The sequence below is a fragment of the Periplaneta americana genome, chromosome 14 (assembly GCF_040183065.1).
Source record: "Periplaneta americana isolate PAMFEO1 chromosome 14, P.americana_PAMFEO1_priV1, whole genome shotgun sequence".
Taxonomy (NCBI): domain Eukaryota; kingdom Metazoa; phylum Arthropoda; class Insecta; order Blattodea; family Blattidae; genus Periplaneta; species Periplaneta americana.
The window spans coordinates 149,643,709-149,666,622 of record NC_091130.1 but is presented as its reverse complement, the minus strand read 5'-3'; the positions used below and the strand labels follow the sequence as shown (position 1 = coordinate 149,666,622).

Genomic DNA, 22,914 nt, shown 5'->3' with positions numbered 1-22,914 from the left:
TCGATAGCAAGTTATGTTAGCTTAGATTTTATTCAGTACTTCTAGGAGTCTCCGAAGTTTACGCCTGCAGTAAACTCTCGATTAACTGACAATCCATAGTGAAATACCTTTTATGAATAATGTTTTTAATGTGCTGTAGATTAATCATTAAAACCATTTTTTTACTTCAAATTTTCAAAATCATCCTACATACTATTCAAAACTGCATGTCCTTAACCTACAAAACACAAGAATAATCGTGATACTAGCTACTGCGCTCATATTATGTCACCTTATCAAACATTGCATTTGATCTTTCTGCAACTAGAGGAAAAAATTACGAGGAATTCACTCTCGGTAGTCCCTTCCCTATAAAATAACACATTTGTGGTTGCATATCCTGATTTTAGCGTACGGTACTTACAATACTAATGATTAAAGAGGTAATATTTACTTTCTACAAAGTTCCTATTTTATTTTTTTATTCGTGCACCTCGTTCTCAAAGTTCTCGTTTAGTTCAAATTACTCGTATCTACATTCTGCATACTGCAGATTTCCCCAACCATCTCTTAGTGGGAATCGCTCAGTATTATACAAGTTTACGCTATTATTTATTGTAAATTAAATTAAATTATGAGGTAAGACAATACTGAATTATATTAAATTATACTAGGTTAAACAAAATAATTGTAAATATAATTTTGACACGCACAAAAAAAACAAGAGGGAAAACGTAATCTACTGTGGCATACGACATAATATAGCCCTACAACATGTTGTGCCGCATGGAACGCTCCTGCCATCTAACGGTAAAACTTCGCATAAGATATCCCTATTGGCGGATCAAGTTCACATACAAAAGTACAAATCACGCACCAGTCACTGAACAGAAAACTGTGAACTGGAGCACTGGTAATCTCGGCTGTTCCAGCTGACTTTAGTTGAGGAGAATGGTCCAGGAATGAGATATGCATGCGTGGAAAATGCAGTCCATTGCTTGACCTTGATCCATCGAGTATAGTTATATTGGTCAATTATAGCTAAAATGCCCTTGAAGCTTAGATTTGACCTTAGTGGGCTAGTTTCTTCACAATATTCCCAAATATTCTGGTGGTGTGGAAGAGAATAAATAATAAATAAACAAATAAATAAATAAGTTTCTAAGTTTATTGCCAGAAAAATATAAAAAGTACAAAAGTATTAAATACACAAATTTCTAATAAGGGGAGAATTCGACACATAATAAAGTTACATGCTTAAATTACAATAAACTGACATAAACTTTAATATTTACTCATAAATTGTTTACATACTTTTTTAAATTTTAAACTATTGGAGTTAAATAGATGAAGAATTTCTTTATTGATTTGTTATAAATTCTAGGGACGATATTACTACTATGATTGAAAGGAGTGCTCGTTAAACACTTGGGTTCAAACAAACGTATTGCATCCATGTCTTTGGTTTTGTGTTTGTGAGTAGGGCCTATATGATCTGAAATAAGTGTGATTTTTATGTATAAAATTTAATAATACAGTGATATACGTTTGATGTATTTTTAAGACTTTAAATTCTAAAAACAATTTTTCGGTAGGATAATCAAAAGGTTTTTTTTTTTTTTAATTATTCTTCGCTCTAATAAATAAGTCCATGATTCCTTCCTTGATTCCATATATGAAATAGTCATTCATTACAGTTTATGAAATGGATGGAAATAACCACATATAACTAAGAACATATTCATCCAGTTTTTCATAAAGTAATATTATTGTAAAATTATTGAAAATGTCTCTTTGTTACAAATTTCTATTGATTAAAACATATCTCCAAAGAGATTCTAAAATAGCATTTTCTCACTTGAAACTTTTAGTAAAATATTAATGAAGAAACAAGTTGGATTTACTTTGTTATAGAGGAGAAGGTGGAAATATGGGCTAGGAATGGTAATATGGGCTACCTCGTTTTTTACTATATATGGTGTTGTTACCTAGCGAAAAAAAACTCTAAAAGTACATCTCGTGTCCATCAGTCTGCGTGCACAAAGACACAAACCAGTTGCCTTTGTGGTGTGGATGTGGTGTGTTCTTTGTGTTTTTCATCAATTTCAAAGTTTTTGCAGGTATATAGTTTCAATTTTATTGAAAGAAATATATTTCGTGTTTAGAAATCACGCTTGATGCGTTGCACTGATTAAGAATAGTTCTATCATATAGCATAAAAGTAATATTTATTTAGGACAACAATTGCCATACATAATCTTAGAAACATTCATGAGTCGATGCTGCTAATATGGGCTACCGCTATGTGTCAAATATGGGATAGGTAGCCCATAATACGAGCACGTTAACACGTCCCGTATTTTCACTATCGTGATTTACGTTATTTGTTACAGGATATTGCCATTGATGTGACACAGATCTCCTACTTATGTTTCTTTGTTTTTTCCAATTTTATTTTCAAATTTTTGTGGTAGCCCATATTTAGACCCTACTACCTGTAGAGGACCAGTTCGTCTTACTTTCAAAAAGTAATTCTATGCAAATATCCATTGCAACTATTGACCTTTAAGAATGAAAAAATGGTATATGAATAATCACTCTGTATGTCAATAAAGAATTCCAAGCAATATGACACACTATTTTCCATTATTATGAGCAAAACAAAGTGGTAGCCCATATTTCCACCTTTTCCTCTACACACGGTTCATTTGGACAACAGCACTGCCAGCAAGAGAACCTTGTAACAAAGATGGCTTTGTTTGCAATTTATGAAGTGCGGAAAACTCTAAGAGCAAAAACCACGCAAGTGAATTTCCAGTGATCATCGCTAGTCAATGTATACATGCGCCGTTCAGAGCAGAAGTGGTGTAAGTCAAGAATGGGTAATGCGGGTTGAAGTAAACATTCTGTAAAATATAGCGCAAAGTAGCAATTAATATTCACTTTATTTAAACTATTAGTAGTCAGCGGATATCAAGAATGACATATGAATTGTTAGTTTGCGCTGTATTTTACAGAATTTTTACTTTAAACCTCATTATCCAATTTTGACTTACACCGCTTTTGCTCTGAACGGCTCACATTTGAAGATTACGAATATTAGAGACAGAGAGAGAGAGAGAGAGAGAGAGAGAGAGAGAGAGAGAGAGAAAAGCACTCTCGTAGTCCTTGGTTAATAATGAATCGTTTATTTTAGAAATAGCACAAGTCACATTTTTCTAATACTACAGGTGACACAAAAACTATTTAAATTATATATTTCAATTCTTTGTATTGCAACTTGGGGAGGATACTAAAAGACACTTTACATACGAGTTTAAGATTTTTTAAATAAAAAGTGTGGTTTCTATAGATTTTTTTGTCTTGGACATGTGCCCTTTCTAAACTAAATACAGGAACAATGAGAGTTCAAAAAGTGGATATATTACAAATCAATGCTTTAATGATCTATAAGTGTACAAAATAGTGATAAACATGGAAATATGTCTCTTAGTTTCACTTTTGATATGAAAAACTTTACTCTGCATTACCCTGTGTTGTAGTTGGCCAATTCACAATAGTGTCATAGAAAGACTTTGCCTCTTCTCTTACATATTTGAGAACTTTTTTGCGTGAATGTTGACTGCAGTCAGTTTAATGAAGAAAGGGGACATATCCAGGTTTTGTGCCCCTTCTCAAATAAACGTATTCATCTAACCTCCATAGCAACAAATGGAGTCGAGTTGGGAATGTGCCCTTTCTAAACTTAATATGACTACCTCAATAGAGTATATTTTTAACAAAACATCAATTTCCACAAAAATGTGACTTGTGCTGTTTCTAAAATAAACTATTCATTATTGATTACCGATTATAAAGGTTATTTCTAGCTTCTGCTATGATGTGGTTTTCCTTATAATCTACATTATGAATCATTAACTACTGATGAGGTATAATATGACTTTCTAAAATTCTGTCCCTTTTCCTCTGCTGAACATTTTTTAACATTTTAAATTCTCTCTCATTATTCTTTTACGTGTCAATTGATAGTGAAGCATCCCCCTTATAATTAGACATGCAGACGTACAAGAATTACAGATAAAAATCCCAAAAATTATTCCTTGCTCCTTTTGTGGAACTCACAGCCTTTAGACACAAAAAATGACCAAAAAGTCTCCTGCATAGTAATTTTTTCCACGTCCATCTTCGAGCAGCACTTGGTCCACACGACTAGGCAAAGGATGTTTATTTTAAACCTAATTTACCCGTCGATTGTACTGTATCTTTGTTATAGATTATTTATAAGTTATAACAGTTGATCTATAAAATGACAGAAAAGCAACAAACTGACAAAACAACGGGAAAACAGAGTGGAGTCTTCCATAATAACTCCGTTCACTGTAAACCTAAGCTCTCACGAAATCAACCGAAGTCTTTCGAAGGGAACTTAACGTATGGCAGCTGGTCATTTTCTTTTTGTCTAAGATGATGAATGTTAGAGTAGAAAATAATATGATGAAACGTGTAAGTATGCATAAAAATATCAATAAAAATGGGAACATAGTACTATAAATTTCGTACTACGAAGCTGTTTGATAATGATAATAATAATAATAATAATAATAATAATAATAATAATAATAATAATAATGATAATAAAGTACATCACAACAAAACACTTAAGGGGAGAGGATGGTATTTTTTTAACTTTTTTCCTATTTGGTGTAAAATATTAATTTTTTGTATGTAGAGAGCTCAACCAAATAAAAATATTTTGAAAAAAAAATATTTGGGGGCCCAAATTTGAAAAAAAATATACCCAACGCAGGATTCTACTAAAACCGATATATCTAAACCGTTTTTAAAGATAGCCTAGATTCAAACAATTTTCTGATTTCCTTTCTTGCAAACAAACGGACGTATTTTTAAAATGAAATCAATCAACAAAATTCTGTTACAGAGAAAAGTTTCCTAATAGTCTAAAGAATATGTGTGCTAAATTTCATACGTGTATCTTTAATAGTTCAGAAATTATATCCATTTTTATCTGGCAATGTAGGAAAAAAATGAAGTTACTGGAAACCAATAAAAAAATCCAGAGCTCAGGAAGTTTAAAAATGACGTCTCAACATCCGATAAGGGCACAAATGCCCATAAAATGTTATGCAATGCATTCCACATATATCAAAGGGTATTTTAAAGAAAAACAATTTTTTGAAAACTTAATTTACCGGAAACAACAATAAAAGTGGGCGAGTGATTTAAAAATCCATAACGCAGGAAGCTTAAAAATGGCGACTCAACATCCGATGGCACAAATACCTACAAAATGTTATGCTATGCATTCCACACATATCATAGAGTATTTTAAAGGATTTTGTTTTGAAAATTTACTCATTTTTCACCAAAAAATACCGTTCTCTCCCCTTAAGATTATTTGGTCATATGAAGAGGATAACAAGATAGATTGCCGAAGAAGGTATACGCATGGATTCCAATAGGGAAAAGGGAGACGGGAAGACCAAAATTAACATGAACACAAGGAATAGGCCTTATTAGGACGATGAGAGAAACGGGATTGGAAGTTATGGCATGAGGGAACAGAAAAGACTGGACAAAGGCTATAGTATCCTGAATTTGAGTACAGGAAAAATGTCTTATCACATTATAACATGTGATAAAATAATAATAATAATAATAATAATAATAATAATAATAATAATAATTTATACAAATAGTTTAATTATTATTACTCATTAATATTAGAAAACCGGGACATTTTAAACTCCAAATCGCTGGCCTTTTCTTCTCCCAGTTTATTCGCCAAATCCTTCAGGACTTCACTAAACAACACTGTGTCCACATTTTGCCCCACCATGTTCAGGAAAAACCAGTCACCTACATTAGAACACGCCACAATCCTGTAAATAGTGTACTTTTGGACATGACATCCACAACGGATGTACAGGAGGAATCTTCGAATCCAAGGAATTGTTACCATAGCAAAGCGAAATATGATCCATGCTGACGTCACGATGAGTAGCATTACGAACCAAAACCATAGGAAGACGAAGATCTTAGCGTACAAAATGTTCAGAGAGAGTACGCATATGGTACTATAGAGTTGCATTACACCAGAAGCTCCATACAGGTAGTACAAGCACTGACCCGATCTGGGAAACAGCTGAGTTACCGGGTCAGTAGAGTTGCTTTCTGTGTAGTTTAGAACTTCCTGACCCAAAGACCAGAATTTTCCGTCGAATAATTTGTCCAGAAAGAACATCTGACCTGTAAACACGACAAAACAAAAGAGGAATTTAAAAATATATACGAGTATAATACTGTAAATAAAATACAGAGTGATTTATATAGAACTGACACATTTCTTTCTTTAATTATTCCGTTGGAAATTCATTCAATGACCCAATTTTAGCACCAAATTAAGCAGAATGTTCTGGAGTTTCGATTCCTTGTCACTAGATGCGCAGATGTTTATGTTTTATTCCTATTGTTGGCAGCACTAGATGCGCAAATGTTTATGTTTTATTCCTATTGTTGGCAGCTGTTTTCGACATTTTGTGTCAACGTGAAAATGCAGTACACATTAAATCAACGACTCTTTATGTGAACTCACAGAACTCATGCCATTGGCCCATCGAAAATCCACAGTCATCCATGAAGCACCCATGCACCCGGTTAAAATCGGAGTTTGGTGCGCAATATCCGCACAGAGAATAGTGGGGCCAATTTTTTTTAACCAGACTGTGAACACTGCAGAGTACCGACTTTCATGGAGTTTGTTGAGCAACTGGACGATGTAGAGCTGAGTCAAGGATATTTTCAGCAAGATGGTGCTACATGCCATACATCAAATGAATCCATGGAACTAATTGCAAGTTTCTTTGACGACCGAATAATTTCCAGGAACCTGTGGCCACCGAGATCTCCGGATTTGACAACGCCGGACTTCTTTCTATGGGGTTACTTAAAAGACAGGGTTTACGCCACACTTCCCCAGACATTGGACGATATGAAGCACAACATCACACAGGAGATTCAAGCTATTGACAACAGAGTCCTCCAACGAGTGGCCAGTAACATGGAACGACGTGTTGAGTTGTGCCTTATGCAGGATGGAGGACATTTTCAACATTTGCTATAGAGGTAAATAATATCCCAAAATTCCTCTACATTTTAGGTATAATAAGTTGTCGCTAGCACAATTCGTTTTGAAACAATTAATGAAAGAAATGTGTCAGTTCTATATAAATCACTCTGTATTATTCAGAAAGAAAAACTTTCTGTTTTCCTAACTACAGGACAAATCATAATAAAAAGAACAAAACATATAAATAGGCAAAATAAATGGAAAGTACAGGAAGGATCACAAAAGAGAAACATAATAAACGAACAAAAACTAAATTAAAAAATCAAATATAACTGAAAATAAACACACACAGTAAAAAACATATTAAATATTCAAACAAAATGTTATTATCTTTAAGACAAGAAGTATAGATATTGTAAAATTAGCAAGCTAGCCTCTTACTCAGCAAGAGAAACGTCACGAATGAAGTCATTATTTAGTTGGCTCATAAATACTATATTTTTCTACGTGGACTTCAGTTGTATGCTGTAATTCTCATAAACAAATAACTTTTGTGCGAGATCGTGCGTATTTGCTTGTTTTCCGCACAGAACCAATACGCGGTAAGTGTGAAATACCACATTCAGTATTCCCAACGTAACACACATAACAAATTCCCTCTTCTTACCGCTTAAGCGCGACATTCATTTTACTGCTTTAGGCTTTTAACATATTATTTTTAGAGACGTTTAACATAGTAATAATTATAAATTGGAAACTTACCACTGCAATTTCACTAAATTGCAATGTTAATTATTGTTTTTAAATATTTGCAAAAATTAAGTAAAGTCTACTACTCCACGAAACTTATTGCATTCCTGATACAAGTAACATTAAGGAAGCCATGAAAAAATCAACGAGATTCCAGATGCCGATGTTATTACTGCAATATATTATATAAATAATATTGTTAGAATATTAAAATGAAAAATAAATCATTACATAACCTTACCGTTTGTTTTAAGTTCGCATTTATAGACTGGGGGAAAAAAAAGACAGACGTATATCACGGCCTGCTGGAGTATAGTAAACCAGAAAACATTTTACAGCAACAATGTTGAAGAAAGATATTTTGGTGTTCCAAAGTTGCCGTCATTAAACAGAAACCAACATGGAGATTTCATTGCAACTAATTAGAAATTCGTCTTTCAGGTATGTAATAAACGATCTTCGCACAAAATAATGTACGATACACGAGCGGTATGTTTGTTTTCATGTTCTCGGAAATTAAAAAAGCTCAATTACGTTTCGCTTTTTCATTCTTTTCCTCGAACATGAAAACGTCAACATACTGCTCTTGTAACGCATATTACTAAAACATACTTTCAACTCAACCTATACTTTCGTGAGACTATTGAAATTTATAAGCGAACATTGCAGCCAAATGTGACAAAAAAGGGTTACATCTTACGTAATACAGCCAGATCGATATTGCAGGTATCCGTTATACCAACAATATTATTATTAGTAGCGAGTTTAAATTAAATGTTTCACAGTAATAAGTACACCACTATGATTTTTTTTGCGTAACATACGAAACTCGATATTTGCCATGAGTTTGTAGCTGATGTCTGCCTATGTGTATAAGTCGATCAACAACAGAAATAATAGGCCTACTCATTTGCAAAATACCATTTGGACCTAATAATAATAATAATAATAATAATAATAATAATAATAATAATAATAATAATAATAATGCTCGCAATAGTTACCAAATAAGAGGGTGCTAAAAATTTAGGGGGGGGGGACTTTTTTTAAAGAAAACTATGAATTTTCCACCAATATGGCATTACACTTTTTTGTTACATGAAACATAAGCTATTCGCTCTGAAAATCTGCGGGTTTATTTCACTTCCACCCTGTATACATTTAGTCAAAAATGAATAAAGGCTAAAGCCTAACAAACAGAAAAATGAACTTAAAATTACCTAAAACATTAATGAGAGCCAGGGCCTCGCACAGCAAGTATTGGTATGTCCACCAGGTGTGGCTGTGGCGGTGGTCGTGTAAGTATGCGGCCAATTGCGCCTTCTTATCCTGTTGCTCGTACTCTGTCATAAATCCTACATTCACAAAATTCCTCAGCGCTCGTAACTTTCCACCTTCCCAGTTCTTCCAAAGAAAACGTGGAACGTAGAACAGGATAGCCTGAAACAACCATTATTGTATGTTTTATTTTGGCCTACAGATGATTCCAGGTTAAGGAAAAGAATATTGGTTTTATGGGCCTTGTCTAGTACACTGTAGAAGCATATTTACAAAATAAACTCGAAAAAGAAAAATGATCCGGGGTAATATTAAATGTCTTTAGGCAAATATGAAAATATTAAATTTATTTTGGTAAAACATGAAAATATGCAATAAATACTTCAATAGGGTACTAAAATATCTTTGTTAATAAACTATATTCAGTGAGCTCACAACACTATTCACAAACTAAGGCTTTAGATATTAATAATTTTGACTACTTACTTACTTACTGGCTTTTAAGGAACCCGGAGGTTCATTGCCGCCCTCACATAAGCCCGCCATTGGTCCCTATCCTGAGCAAGATTAATCCAGTCTCTATCATCATATCCCACCTCCCTCAAATCCATTTTAATATTACCTTTCCATATACGTCTCGATCTCCCTAAAGTTCTTTTTCCCTCCGGCCTCCCAACTAACACTCTATATGCATTTCTGGATTCGCCCATACGTATTAAATGCCCTGCCCATCTCAAACGTCTGGATTTAATGTTCCTAATCATGTCAGGTGAAGGATACAATGCGTGCAGTTCTGTGTTGTGTAACTTTCTCCATTCTCATGTAACTTCATCCCTCTTAGCCCCAAATATTTTCCTAAGTACCTTATTCTCTAACACCCTTAACCTTTGTTCCTCTCTCAAAGTGAGAGTCCAAGTTTCACAACCATACAGAACAACCAGTATTATAACTGTTTTATAAATTCTAACTTTCAGATTTTTTGAAAGCAGACTGGATGATAAAAGCTTCTCAACCGAATAATAACAGGCATTTCCCATATTTATTCTGTGTTTAATTTCCTCCCGAGTATCATTTATACGAGTATTTGTTACTGTTGCTCCCAGGTATTTGAATTTTTCCACCTCTTCTAAAGATAAATTTCCAATATCCATTTCGTACAATATTCTGGTCACGAGACATAATCATATACTTTGTCTTTTGGGGATTTACTTCCAAACCTATCTCTTTACTTCCTTCCAGTAAAATTCCCGTGTTTTCCCTAATAGTTTGTGGATTTTCTCCTAACGTATTCACGTCATCCGCATAGACAAGCAGCTGATGTAACCCGTGCAATTCCAAACCCTCTCTGTTATCTTGGACTTTCCTAATGGCATTCTCTAGAGCAAAGTTAAAAAGTAAAGGTGATACTTATATTACTTAATATGGTACCAAATGAAATAGAATAGATCTGCATAATTCAGATATTTCTCAGCATCATCAAATTATTATCTTAATGCAAGAACTAGGTTACTCAATTTTTACACTGAAGAAAAAAAAGTAGATATTACATTGGTTACATGCAATACAAGAAAGTTATCTATATTTTCTGGCACAATATTATTACACCTTCTATCAGTTAAACCTCCTGTTATCAACAATTTACTACTACCAAGGGAGTAATACAATTACCCCCAATAAAATCATGCACCGATCTTTGGTTAGCATTTGGAATATAAACAACTTATGTATTATTGACGATATATTTACAAAAATGTAAAATAAAAAATAATCCTGTATTTTTAAATACAGGTTGATTCGAAAGTGCTCTTCCATTTTATTGAAAACGTATACCAAATTTAATTAACTTTAGATATGTTACTGGCGACACTATGAAATAAGATATAAAGTGAATTAAAATTTGTCTTCCTTCCATATCAAAACAAATTCCTCAATTATATACGGTTTTGACGTGGTGGAAAACACATTTAGAAGCAGAGTCATAATAAAATAATACAAAATGGAAATAGTTTCGGTGATTCTTGATATTTAAATATTCGGATACCTTCTATACAATCATGAACATCCATCAATATATGTTTATAATAAAATAAAAGTAGAAAATGTTTACGTTCTAAAAGTAAATAAATATAAACCTAATAAAATAAACTTTAGTTCTTTGTTGAAATTCAAATATTCGCATACCACCTTACTACAGCGAGCATCTTCTAACAAACGCATATATATAAAAAAACCATAATACAGAGGGAAAAAAATTGGGAACAACAGATGATGACAATATAAAAATTCTTATAAATAACACAATATAAAATAATTTGGAAACAGGCAAACTCAGAAATGAAAATTAAGCTATAGATTGAATTTTATATCTTGAAATTTTCATGACAGACTACCAAGGGGAGTAATAAGATCACCCCACATGAATAATATGAATTACATCTTAAAATAGATTAATTATTTGTTATTCTTAATTAAAATTGTTACTAGATATATAACGGACAAATACTGTACATGGAATTTCAAAAATGAATATTGGGAAAAGGAAAGTAATATTGAAAAATCATCAGTGGGATAATCCTATTACCCTTCTTGGTAGCAGGAGAGTTAGGCTAATAATGTTTTGTACTATGAAAACTTAAGGAATTGAAAAAAGAAGATAATTTAAGCAGATAGCAATATTACTGGTTTAAACCCGTTTATAACATAGATTTGCACTGAAAAAAGCTTTAAATGGATTCGAAATAATGAACAGATAGTTGGTTTTGGATTTCCCAAGTCATTGACACTACAAGTTCAATGAACCTAAAGGTGAATTAAGAGATTTCATTTGTCCTTGGTGATTCCAGAATGTTGGTGGAATGGGAGGCTTTCGTTTTCCAAGTATATCCAGGAAAAAACTCTATTGTCTTTTTATAATGTCTGAAAAACCTGGTCCAATGATAGTTACAGAAATATTAATGGAGAGAGACAAATCGTACAAAATATTTGAAAAAAAAAAAAATGTTAGGGGATATGAAAATTTTACCAAAACATTGTGAAATGCAACAAATTGTTTGGTGTTTATTGTATACTACACATCGTGGATCGTGAAAATTCTTGTTTCCATAGCTACTGCTATTAGGAATGGTTTAAATAGAATACGAAATTTCACATTATTCCTACTTTTATCCATTCTTACTTTTCCAAATTTAAGTCATGTGAAAAGTTTTACAATAATAATAATGATGATGATGATGATGATCATGATGATGATGATGATAATAATAATAATAATAATAATAATAATAATAATAATAATAATAATAATAATTGGAAATTTATCTTTTGAAGAGGTGGAGAAGTTCAAATATCTGGGAGCAACAGTAACAAATATAAATGATACTCGGGAGGAAATTAAACACAGAATAAATATGGGAAATGCCTGTTATTATATTCGGTTGAGAAGCTTTTGTCATCCAGTCTGCTGTCAAAAAATCTGAAAGTTAGAATTTATAAAACAGTTATATTACCGGTTGTTCTATATGGTTGTGAAGCTTGGACTCTCACTTTGAGAGAGGAACAGAGATTAAGGGTGTTTGAGAATAAGGTGCTTAGAAAAATATTTGGGGCTAAGAGGGATGAAGATACAGGAGAATGGAGAAAGTTACACAACGCAGAACTGCACGCATTGTATTCTTCACCTGACATAATTAGGAACATAAAATCCAGATGTTTGAGATGGGCAGGACATGTAGCACGTATGGGCGAATCCAGAAATGCATATAGTGTGTTAGTTGGGAGGCCTGAGGGAAGAAGACCTTTAGGGAGGCCGAGACGTAGATGGAAAGATAATATTAAAATGAATTTGAGGGAGGTGGGATATGATGATAGAGAATGGATTAATCTTGCTCAGGATAGGGGCCAATGGCGGGCTTATGTGAGGGCGGCAGTGAACCTCCGGGTTCCTTAAAAGCCAGTAAGTAAGTAAGTAAGTAAGTATATTTTAGTGCTAAACAAAACATTCGTCATTTCAATACATGACACAAATTAGATCTCCATCTACTCCCTGTTAGCCTCAGCTGTTATAAGGAGTTCACTATTCATGTATTACAATATTCAATGCATTTCTAATTTTCTTAAAGCTTTGAAGGGCCAAGAGGAAAGGTTCAGAACAGAATTAACATTTCTGCATACCCAGACCTTTTACTCAACTGATGAATTGTTTATGATCATAAACTGAATTAATATGCGTGCTATGTACTACTTTGTCTGCTGTCGATAAATCTGAAAGTTAGAATTTATAAAACAGTTATATGTTCTGTATGGTTGTGAAACTTGGACTCTCCCTTTGAGAGAGGAACAGAGACTACGGGTGTTTGAGAATAAGATTCTTAGGAAAATATTTGGGGCTAAGAGGGATGAAGTTACAGGAGAATGGAGAAAGTTACACAACACAGAACTGCACGCATTGTTTCTTCACCTGACATAATTAGGAACATTAAATCCAGACGTTTGAGATGGGCAGGGCATGTAGCACGTATGGACGAATCCAGAAATGCATATGGAGTGTTAGTTGGGAGGCCGGAGGGAAAAAGACCTTTAGGGAGGCCGAGACGTAGATGGGAGGATAATATTAAAATGGATTAGAGGGAGGTGGGATAGGATGATAGAGAATGGATTAATCTTGCTCAGGATAGGGGCCAATGGCGGGCTTATGTGAGGGCGGCAATGAACCTCCGGGTTCCTTAAAAGCCAGTAAGTAAGTAAGTAAGTAATTCTAGACGTTTGAGATGGGCGAATCCAGAAATGCATATAGAGTGTTAGTTGGGAGGCCGGAGGGAAAAAGACCTTTAGGGAGGCTGAGACGTAGATGGAAGATAATATTAAAATGGATTTGAGGGAGGTGGGATATGATGATAGAGAATGGATTAATCTTGCTCAGGATAGGGACCGATGGCGGGCTTATGTGAGGGCGGCAATGAACCTCCGGGTTCCTTAAAAGTCAGTAAGTAAGTAAGTAATAATAATAATAATAATAAGAAGAAGAAGAAGAAGAAAACGACGACAAGAGGAAGAAGAAAAAGAAGAAATGCAATAGTTACAAACAACTAAAATGTTGCAGCACAATGGTCATAGTTTTGCTTTTTCAAATTCTTACCTGAAAGAATAGATAGATGGAAATCCACTGGTAGTATTTGAGAGTTATCGTTTCTCGTTCGCCTTTTTTGACGGTAATACTTGCATCTGCGCGATCAGGAATTTCTTGTGGTACGAATTTGGACTGCGTCAAGCAAAACTCGTTGAGCATATTATCCTTTGTTCCATTTTCACGGCAAACCACAGGCCTGCGGAAATACTGGTTGAAGGTAACAATCACACAGAATAGCAACAAGAATGCTACCGTGACGCTGTAATGGAGTCTGAACACCAGACTGTCTGTCTGGACACGGCGCCTCTTGAACACTCTAGCCAAGCGTTTGAAGATGTCCAACATCTTGAATTTTATCACCAAGACACTGAGATGCACTTATCTCAATCACAAGCATCCACCTGGAATGAAAGGTGTAATCTATTAGGTACTATTCGCTCCTCATTACGTGTATTGCGGTAGTTTATATACAGGAGATGGAAAGAAATTCTTGGAACGGAATTGAATGAACACGTACTGTTACTGTTTCAGAAAATAATAGTTTTGTGTCTAGCTCAGATTAAATATGATCTTCTACTTTCAACAACGTATTCTGCATCGAATAGTCTGTGAATCGAATTGAATTTATTTACTGGAATTGGTTGAAATTACAAATTCCATATACATAAAGTAGGTGTCCCTGATATGGCCATGCTAAGGTGTGAGAATTTTTCTAGCCGCCATTTTGAAAAAAAAATGTAAACCACTTTTTTCTTACTCGTTCTCAGTCTAATGGACTTTCTTAAAACAATTTCCTTTCCCCATAAAAATAGCTTTAATTGTCCAAAAAGTCCCAAATTCCAAAAGTCTACCTAGTGGCCATATCAGGAACATGTGCACTTGATATGGCCACCCTTGTTCCATGTTCTACAAATCGTGATTATTTTCAGTTTGATAGCGCAGTTGTGCTAAAATTAAATGATTTTGGTATAAAATGAATAAACATGACACTTAATAATCTTTTTTGTAATTCAAAAGTGTAGTCAAACAGGTTTTTCCATAAAAAAAATTAAGTTGTTTTCTTTAAAATACAAAATTTTTGCGTAATCCCACCTATAAGCCATCTAAATTTGTCAGGTGAAAAAAATTACAGTGAAATGAACTTAATATGGCCATGGTGTATTTGATATGGCCATATCAGGTGCAGGTAAGCTTTCACGAAAATCGTTTGATTATAAACAACTCGTAAAAGATACGCCATCAACGACAACACCAGTTAACAGAACATTAAAAACTGAATGGAGTACGATGGTTTTCATGAAACAAGTCTTTGAAAAACATGCATAAAACGAAGGAGACTTACCAGAGAAAAATAAGAAGAGGCCACAAGAAAACCGCAAAACAGGCAACTGACGCCATATTGCTCAACCTGACTGGATGGAAAACGGTCAAGTAACATACCAGGATGCCCTTTCACTGGATGCTGCTGCAATTTAGCGGATTTTTTGGTTAACTAACTCACAATAGGGGGGGTGGCCATATCAGGAACATGGCCATAACAGGAGCACCCACCTTATTTAAAATGCTCGAGGTTGGGCAGTCCCAGTTACATAATACAGGGTGCTTCAAGAGGAATATAAATACTTCAGAATAATGTAGTTTCGGTTTAATATGATACTATGTCCGAAGTCTTATGTTGACGAGAAATTAAGGGAAGAAATACCGCTGTTCCGTATACTATAGGCCTTACTTGACGTGTTACGCCAGGTCTTTTGGACAATGCAACATCTGAGCACCGCAACGCCTGCGCAACACACACAACTGAATACACGTTCACTTGACATTTAATTCGTGTATTCTCATAGCGAATACGCAGATGCGCTTTTCGTTTAGGAATTTTGTGATGGCAATGCATTGGCTGCTGTCAACTGATTTCTGTATCACACGGTATTAGATTTGAATTGTTCACTGTAAAAACACCACAACCGACATTTTTTTACAAAATGCGTTTTTTGTTGATTTTTATTGCCAGCATGAATGTGCATCTTTTGATACATAAACCCTATATCTAGCATGACTGTAATATGTATCAAATTGGACAAGAAATATGCATGTATTGTAAAAACTCCACAACTAGCATCACATACTTATGGTGTTTTTCAAGTAAACTAGTCCAAGGTGAATGAATTTTTCACTGCAATAAATAAAAAGGTGAAGTTCTTTGTAAAGAGTTCTCTGACAGCATTGTACCGGCAGAAGTATTCACCATTCGAATTCAAGAGGAAAATGTTTGTGCTGAAAATTTATCGTTTGAACTGCCAACAGACTTAGCTTATAACAGCTCGAGGCTACCAATCAATGTTAAAAAAATGGAGGACCTTAAGAAGATTTTGCAGTACATATCGGATGAAGTGAAAGGATTCTACACAACTGTACACATGGCCTACCACCAACAAAGATAGTAATGACAGTGGAAGCGAAGACTAGAAAAATAATAAGTCCTGATCAGAAAAATGTGTTGCAGTAGAAAAAAACTTTAATTTTTTTTGTGATTTTATATGTAGCTTTTACACAGATTATAAAGTTTGTTCTTACTTACTTTCATTCACTTTAATATTTGTAAAAAGGCAGTGCTTTGCATAGTTTCAGTTCGTTTGTTGGAAAAACCCCATAACATCCTACTTAATTTAATTTTTTTGGTGACTAGGGGAGAGTCGGGTAGTATCGGACGTCGGGTAATATCGGACAGTGCGTGTCTTTCAGCTACCACCATGTGGTAGTATCTGAATGACATGGTTACGTTTCTCTATGCGACATCACAGAAACGTAACCATGTCAATCAGGTACTATCATCGTGTGGTAGATGAAAGAAACTCACTGTCCGATATTACCCGACGTCCGATACTACCCGACTCTCCCCTATATTATACAACATAACTAATGGTGAATAAACCTCATATTTAGCAACTAATATCACTTGTTAAATACATTTTGACAATTAAAATTAAATTAATGAAACTAAACAGTTTTTATTCGTTTTCCAAAAGTTTTCCTTTTGTCACTCTTGGGATTTTAGAAATAAACGATTCATTTATCCATTATCAATAGTTGCATCGCAGTCACTGATCATTTAACAAGCGTCCGCAGCGACGATGATTACAAGAAACGATCACTGAAGCTCAATATTGATAACAGTTACTTTGAAATTACCTAACATTATTTAATTGTTTAACATTAATAATAAATTTAACTGGATGTTAGGCAAAATACAGTCCAGTACGCTATTAAATTAAATGTTAATTTTGTATTAATATTTCCTGTTCGTAATACTTACTGTATGACTGCTCTCTTTGATCGTAATGGTGGGCAGATTTGAACTGAACTGGAAAATGTGGGACACAGACAAAGAAGTGGAGCCAGCATTGCATGATGTGTTGGGATTCACCGATCGCAGGAAGAAAGGGAGGGGGAATTGTCAGTTGCGTCACTAACATGTTCATTGCGGCAGTTGACCTTCACTATGGATTTGAAATAACTCTGTTTGGCTTATATCCTAGTTAATCTTTTAACAAATTAATTATTCTTTAACATCAGGAATCTCTCTTCGAAATTATTTGGAGTCATTTTACTGGGGGCAATGCTCCTGGATTTATAATTGACGCCACAGTCGACGCTTGCGGCATCCTCACTGCCACAGAAATCATTACGCAACAACGAGGAACAACGCTACACGCCAACGGAACACGATCTCTGAGCAACATAGTAGCACAGTCTAGCATATACAGTCGCGAAGCTCAATACGTAGTAAATATGCAAACACTAGATAGTTGCTCACCACTAGGACCGCTAATATCGCCTCATTACAGGCAATGCAAAATAGTACCGTCACAGTCTATTGTTTCTAGCACCCTCAAAACTCAAGCTTCGTGACTGTATATAGTAGACTGTGATAGTAGTTTGTTTCTGCAGCAGTTCCCAACCGTCATGAGCATGCGCACATCGACGTTACTGTTCGTGCAGCGATAACTTCAAACTGTGACTACATGCTGATTAAAGTCAGGCGTTCTTGCACCATATCAAACCGTCACCAAACCATTTCCTGACAGAAAAATTTGCAGATCAAAAGTAAACCAATCTCAAAACAAAGTGACGTATGCGCATGAAACTTGTTTGTGCTTTACCTAGGGTTACCATGAGAAGAAATTCTATAGGAGGACATGGAATCTAAAATAAGAGAACATTGCTTGAAAAAGGAGGACTTTTTAAAAATTGGTATGAATAAAATTAAAGATAAAAACAATGGCTGACTTTAGTTAGTTTTCTCACTAGTTGCTGGATCAGTATTACATCTGTACCCTACTTATCGGTGGAGCCCACTTTGTGCACAAGAGCCTGAAGAGACAAACATCTATCTTGTAACAAATAACTATGGAACTGTTCACAGGACATGTCCTTCAATATTTCGCTATAATGACACCTCTGACTGTCTCCGTTAGCATGCGATGTCGTTCTTTTGTCCATTGAGCAGATATTAGGGAAATACTCTCTCTATACTTCCATTGTGACTTGGGATAAATAAATAGAATTGACATATTTATAAGAGTTGTGAGAAAGTTTCAGTGCTCGCAGAATTATTGAAATTAAAGAATTTGCACCTTTGTTTATCTAAACTTAAATCTTTGTCAAAATTAACATGATTGGCATATATTTGTACATTGCAGAATAAAATTGATAAAAATAGCTTAGAATCATGAATAGTGACATTTTTAAATTGTAAGCATTCAATGCATATCAATAGTTCATCATATTTTATGTTTTTTTATGTGCTCCAGCTTCAACCATTGAAAGCAGTTAAATTCTTTCATAGGTTTTCACCATTTGTTTAGATATTCTATGCATAATATCGCACATTGTTCAATATTCGTATTAATTCTAGTTGAAATGCGAAAAGCTGCACATTTCAAATTTTTTAATGCCTACCGGACAGGATAAAATGATTAAAAAAGAGGGCATAACCTCCTTTCGCCGGACGGATGGTAACCCTAGCTTTACCCTTATTCCCTGGGCTAACTACAGACGTACTTTTGGCATTTGTATTTTATGTTTCCATGCTTATCTATATTGGTTATTATACCATACTGTGGAATTTAATAACATCTTCAATATATGAAATTAGTCAACTATTTTACAGTACAGTACATGAACGTTCTTGCAGAAATGGTTCGAAATCACTGATCTTGCGCAATAGTTCTGATTGGAACAGTTTTCAAACAGTTGTCAAATCATAACAAACTCGCTGCAGAAACAAACCTTACATAACATTGCGAAATTCAACATATATCTCGAAACAAACACTTCAGCACCAATTGCAAATACTTCACATTGAATATAACATACTAACCAAACAATATAATTTAAATGTTTAAGTGTGTTATCCACTTTTTTAAATAATTAATTACTAACACAGTTATCACATGGCCACATCACGACACAACGCCATTGCAATACCAACATGCTGTGCGCGCAGAATGAGGAAAGAAACAAGTGTCCTTATCCTGGAGCATGTACTTCCTCCAAGATCCCTACTCTGTTGCTGACGTCACACGCACTGCCAAGCCTAGGGTGAGGCCTTCTTCTGTCCGTGGCCAAGGCCAAATGTGGTGAGGAATCAACACTACGTCACGAACTGGAAAATAATCGTTGAAGCTTCCAGATGGCGTTGGGAGTAACAAAGCGAGGCTTTTAGGCAGAATATTATGTAAATTCGAATGTGTTACGACTATCGCAAGTCTCAGTGTATCTTACCCATTCATTCACTTTTTATTTCGTTTATTTTACGACGCTTTGTCAACTGCGATGGTTATCTAGCGTCTGAGTGAAAAGAAGATGTTAATGGTAGCGAAATGAGTTCGGGGTCCAGCGCCGAAAATTATCCAGAACTTGCTCTTACGGGCTCTAAACAATCCCTCTCTTATGCAAAAATGCAAATGAAGGTGGACATCTTAAATGACTGGAATGCAATGTGGTTAAATAGTACAAATGGCCAAATTACAAAATCACTATATTTTCCCACAGTTAAAGATAGACTAACCGTAAAGATTTATGAACCATCTTACATATCCACGCAATTCATGACTGGACACGGAAAATTTAATTCATATTTTGAACGTTTCAAAATTGACAACCCAAACGGCTCTTCATGTCCCTGTGAACATCCCACACAAACAGTCGATCACCTGTTATTCGAGTGCCCACTACAAGAACGCAAGAGATAGCGGCTAGAAACCCACCTTAGCATGTGCGATACAACTTTCTTACCACCATTAACAAAAGTTCTTCTGAGGCAATGTTGCATAAAGGAATTTCACATATTTATTACAGGTGTATTTAAGACCTTGTAGAAATAACAGTATTTAGTAACAGTGTCCTATATATTCTTTTGCAGCAAAATTTGTAACTTTTAAAAGTATAGTTATCTTGTTGAAGTGTAGGCTATGTGTTGTAGAGGATACTTGATTTGTTGTGTATGTGAGTCATAGTTGTGGGATGTTTGATTGTGTTTGTGTGACTATTGTGTATTAATTTATGATGTATGTTAGGGAAAGTTGCTTAATTGTGTTATAGAGTACGGCTATAAGAAATGTTATGTTTATGTGTTGTAACTGTTTTCTGTATGTCTCAATTGATGCCTGATGTTTGATTTGCAATCGCAATGTTTAAATTACGGATTGTTTAGGTTTTATTTCCATTGTGTGAGCTAATTTATTTTTCTTTTCAATTTGTTTTATGCTTAGGCCTATTTTTTGTGTAAAACTATAGCCCTAGCATACATATGTAAAATAGGGCTACCCCCCCATTGGAGATACAATAATAATAATAATGGGCTGAGAAAAAACCCCGGAGAAAACCTCAACTAGGTAACTTGTCTCAATCAGGTTTTGAACCCGGGCCAGCTCGTTACAGTCAGACATGCTAACCATTATTCCACAGAGGTGGACTTCATCTATTATTTTCATAATTTTCATAATGGATGTCATAATTGTATTACTGTATATTCACTAGGCTGCCTGAGTAGAGTAGTTGGTCTTCTGTGCTCGAGGTTGACGAGTTCGATCCCGGTCCAGGTTCTTAAATGAGACGTGCTCATATCAGTAGATTTACTGGCATGTAAAAGAACTCCTACGGGACAAACCTCCGGCACACCGGTAGTTGCGAGCGTCGCTAAATAAACCTTAATTTATATTCAGCAGTAAAATAGAGAATAAGGAGGACCTGAGTCCCCCTGACTGTACAATATTTACTCTTTAGGTTGATTATTTATGTAAAAAAAATTATTTGTATTTGTTTGAATATCGAGAGAGGGGTTAACTCTTAGTTTGCCACATTACATTGGGTCGGGAGATGTTAGGTATGTTCCAATGGGAATGATGGGAAGATATTGCTTATAAGTGTTGTAAGCAGTGTTGCCAGCACATAAATTGTATCCCCGTCAGTCTAACACCTGGAAATCCGTCAGAATCCGTCGAAATAAAAAAAAGACAAACTCAATATATCTATATAAAAATAAAAGCAAATTTTAACACAACTTACTTACCAATCTTGATTAAAATAATAATTCGTCAATCTCTGACTTCATTACGAGGAAATTTAAAACGCGATTCTTTAACTTGGTTCGGCACAGGCAGGGCTGATCAAAGAAAAAGTAAAATCTCTAAAAAATTAAACAATTAAAATGACAGCATCTAAAAAAAGTCAAAAGACCATGTAAATCGTAATTTCCGCCAGAAAATCCTTCACCTGTCAAAGCCATTCTTTTCCTGTCCGCTACGTTGAAATTCCGTCAGTTTTGACGGAATTTCCGTCCACTTGGTAACACTGGTTGTCAGTCTGACAATTTTAAACAGGTATTATGAAATGGTTAGTTTTATAACATTGATATTATCATTATTATTATTATTATTATTATTATTATTATTATTATTATTATTATTATTATTATTATTGAACTATAAAGTCGTCTTTTTGTATGGAGATAAAGTAGCTACATTAGCCACATTTGTTCAGTTGTCTGTGATTAGATGTTGGCAAACCTGTTATGTTTGAATATTACAGGTGTAAAACACAGTCCATTGGTGTGAACAGATCGGGTAGCAGAGGGAATGTATTTCAATGGTTTTTAGTTTAATATTGAACCATTAATATTCATATCCGTATGTCGTACCAATGTACTGTCTTCCTCCGACGAGTTTAGTGCTGGGACCTGAGGTATTCTTGCCATCGGTGCGGGGGGGGGGGGTTGCAGGTCGATTCTTTTGTTGCTACAGTCAAGCCGAGCCGAGCGGAGTGGGAAGTATTAATTGTCCAAAAATATGCCGTCTTCAGTTTGTGGTAGTGTGTGACTGTATGCACAAGTTAGGTACTCTATATACGAGTGAAATGTTTTCAGTATGATTGTACTTCCTTCCAGACTGCCGCTGTCACTGTTCCCTCCCACTCCAGTACCGCGCTAGGCTAGTCGGAACCGCATTCCTCTCAGCACTAAACTCCTCAGAGGATGACAGTAGCTGTGCTAGAAAGAGAGGGTGAAGAAAAATAATAGTCTACTGAAATTAATCAGGAAGAAAAGAAGAATTAGTTGGATCATTGGCTAAGAAGAAACTGCCTACTGAAGAATGCACTGGAAGGAATGGTGAACGAAAGAAAAGTTCGGGGCAGA

The 22,914-nt window shown here is 34.9% G+C and overlaps 1 protein-coding gene across 4 annotated transcripts; it reads right to left on the bottom strand.

The window, feature by feature from the left end:
- Positions 1-1,125: 1,125 nt before the first annotated feature.
- LOC138713837 (innexin shaking-B-like) lies at positions 1,126-19,784 on the bottom strand. 4 transcript variants are annotated; one of them, XM_069846285.1, is made up of 4 exons: positions 19,711-19,784; positions 14,229-14,620; positions 9,037-9,256; positions 1,126-6,246 (listed from the first exon to the last, which is right to left on the bottom strand). In XM_069846285.1, exons 2-4 carry the CDS (start codon positions 14,562-14,564, stop codon positions 5,708-5,710), a joined length of 1,095 nt encoding a protein of 364 aa, XP_069702386.1. In that variant the 5' UTR covers positions 14,565-14,620; positions 19,711-19,784; the 3' UTR covers positions 1,126-5,707. The 4 variants fall into 4 exon arrangements, with proteins under 4 accessions (XP_069702386.1, XP_069702384.1, XP_069702387.1 ...); XM_069846283.1 differs by having other exon boundaries at positions 19,600-19,751; XM_069846286.1 differs by lacking the exon at positions 19,711-19,784 and adding an exon at positions 19,662-19,682.
- Between the last annotated feature and the right edge of the window lie 3,130 nt (positions 19,785-22,914).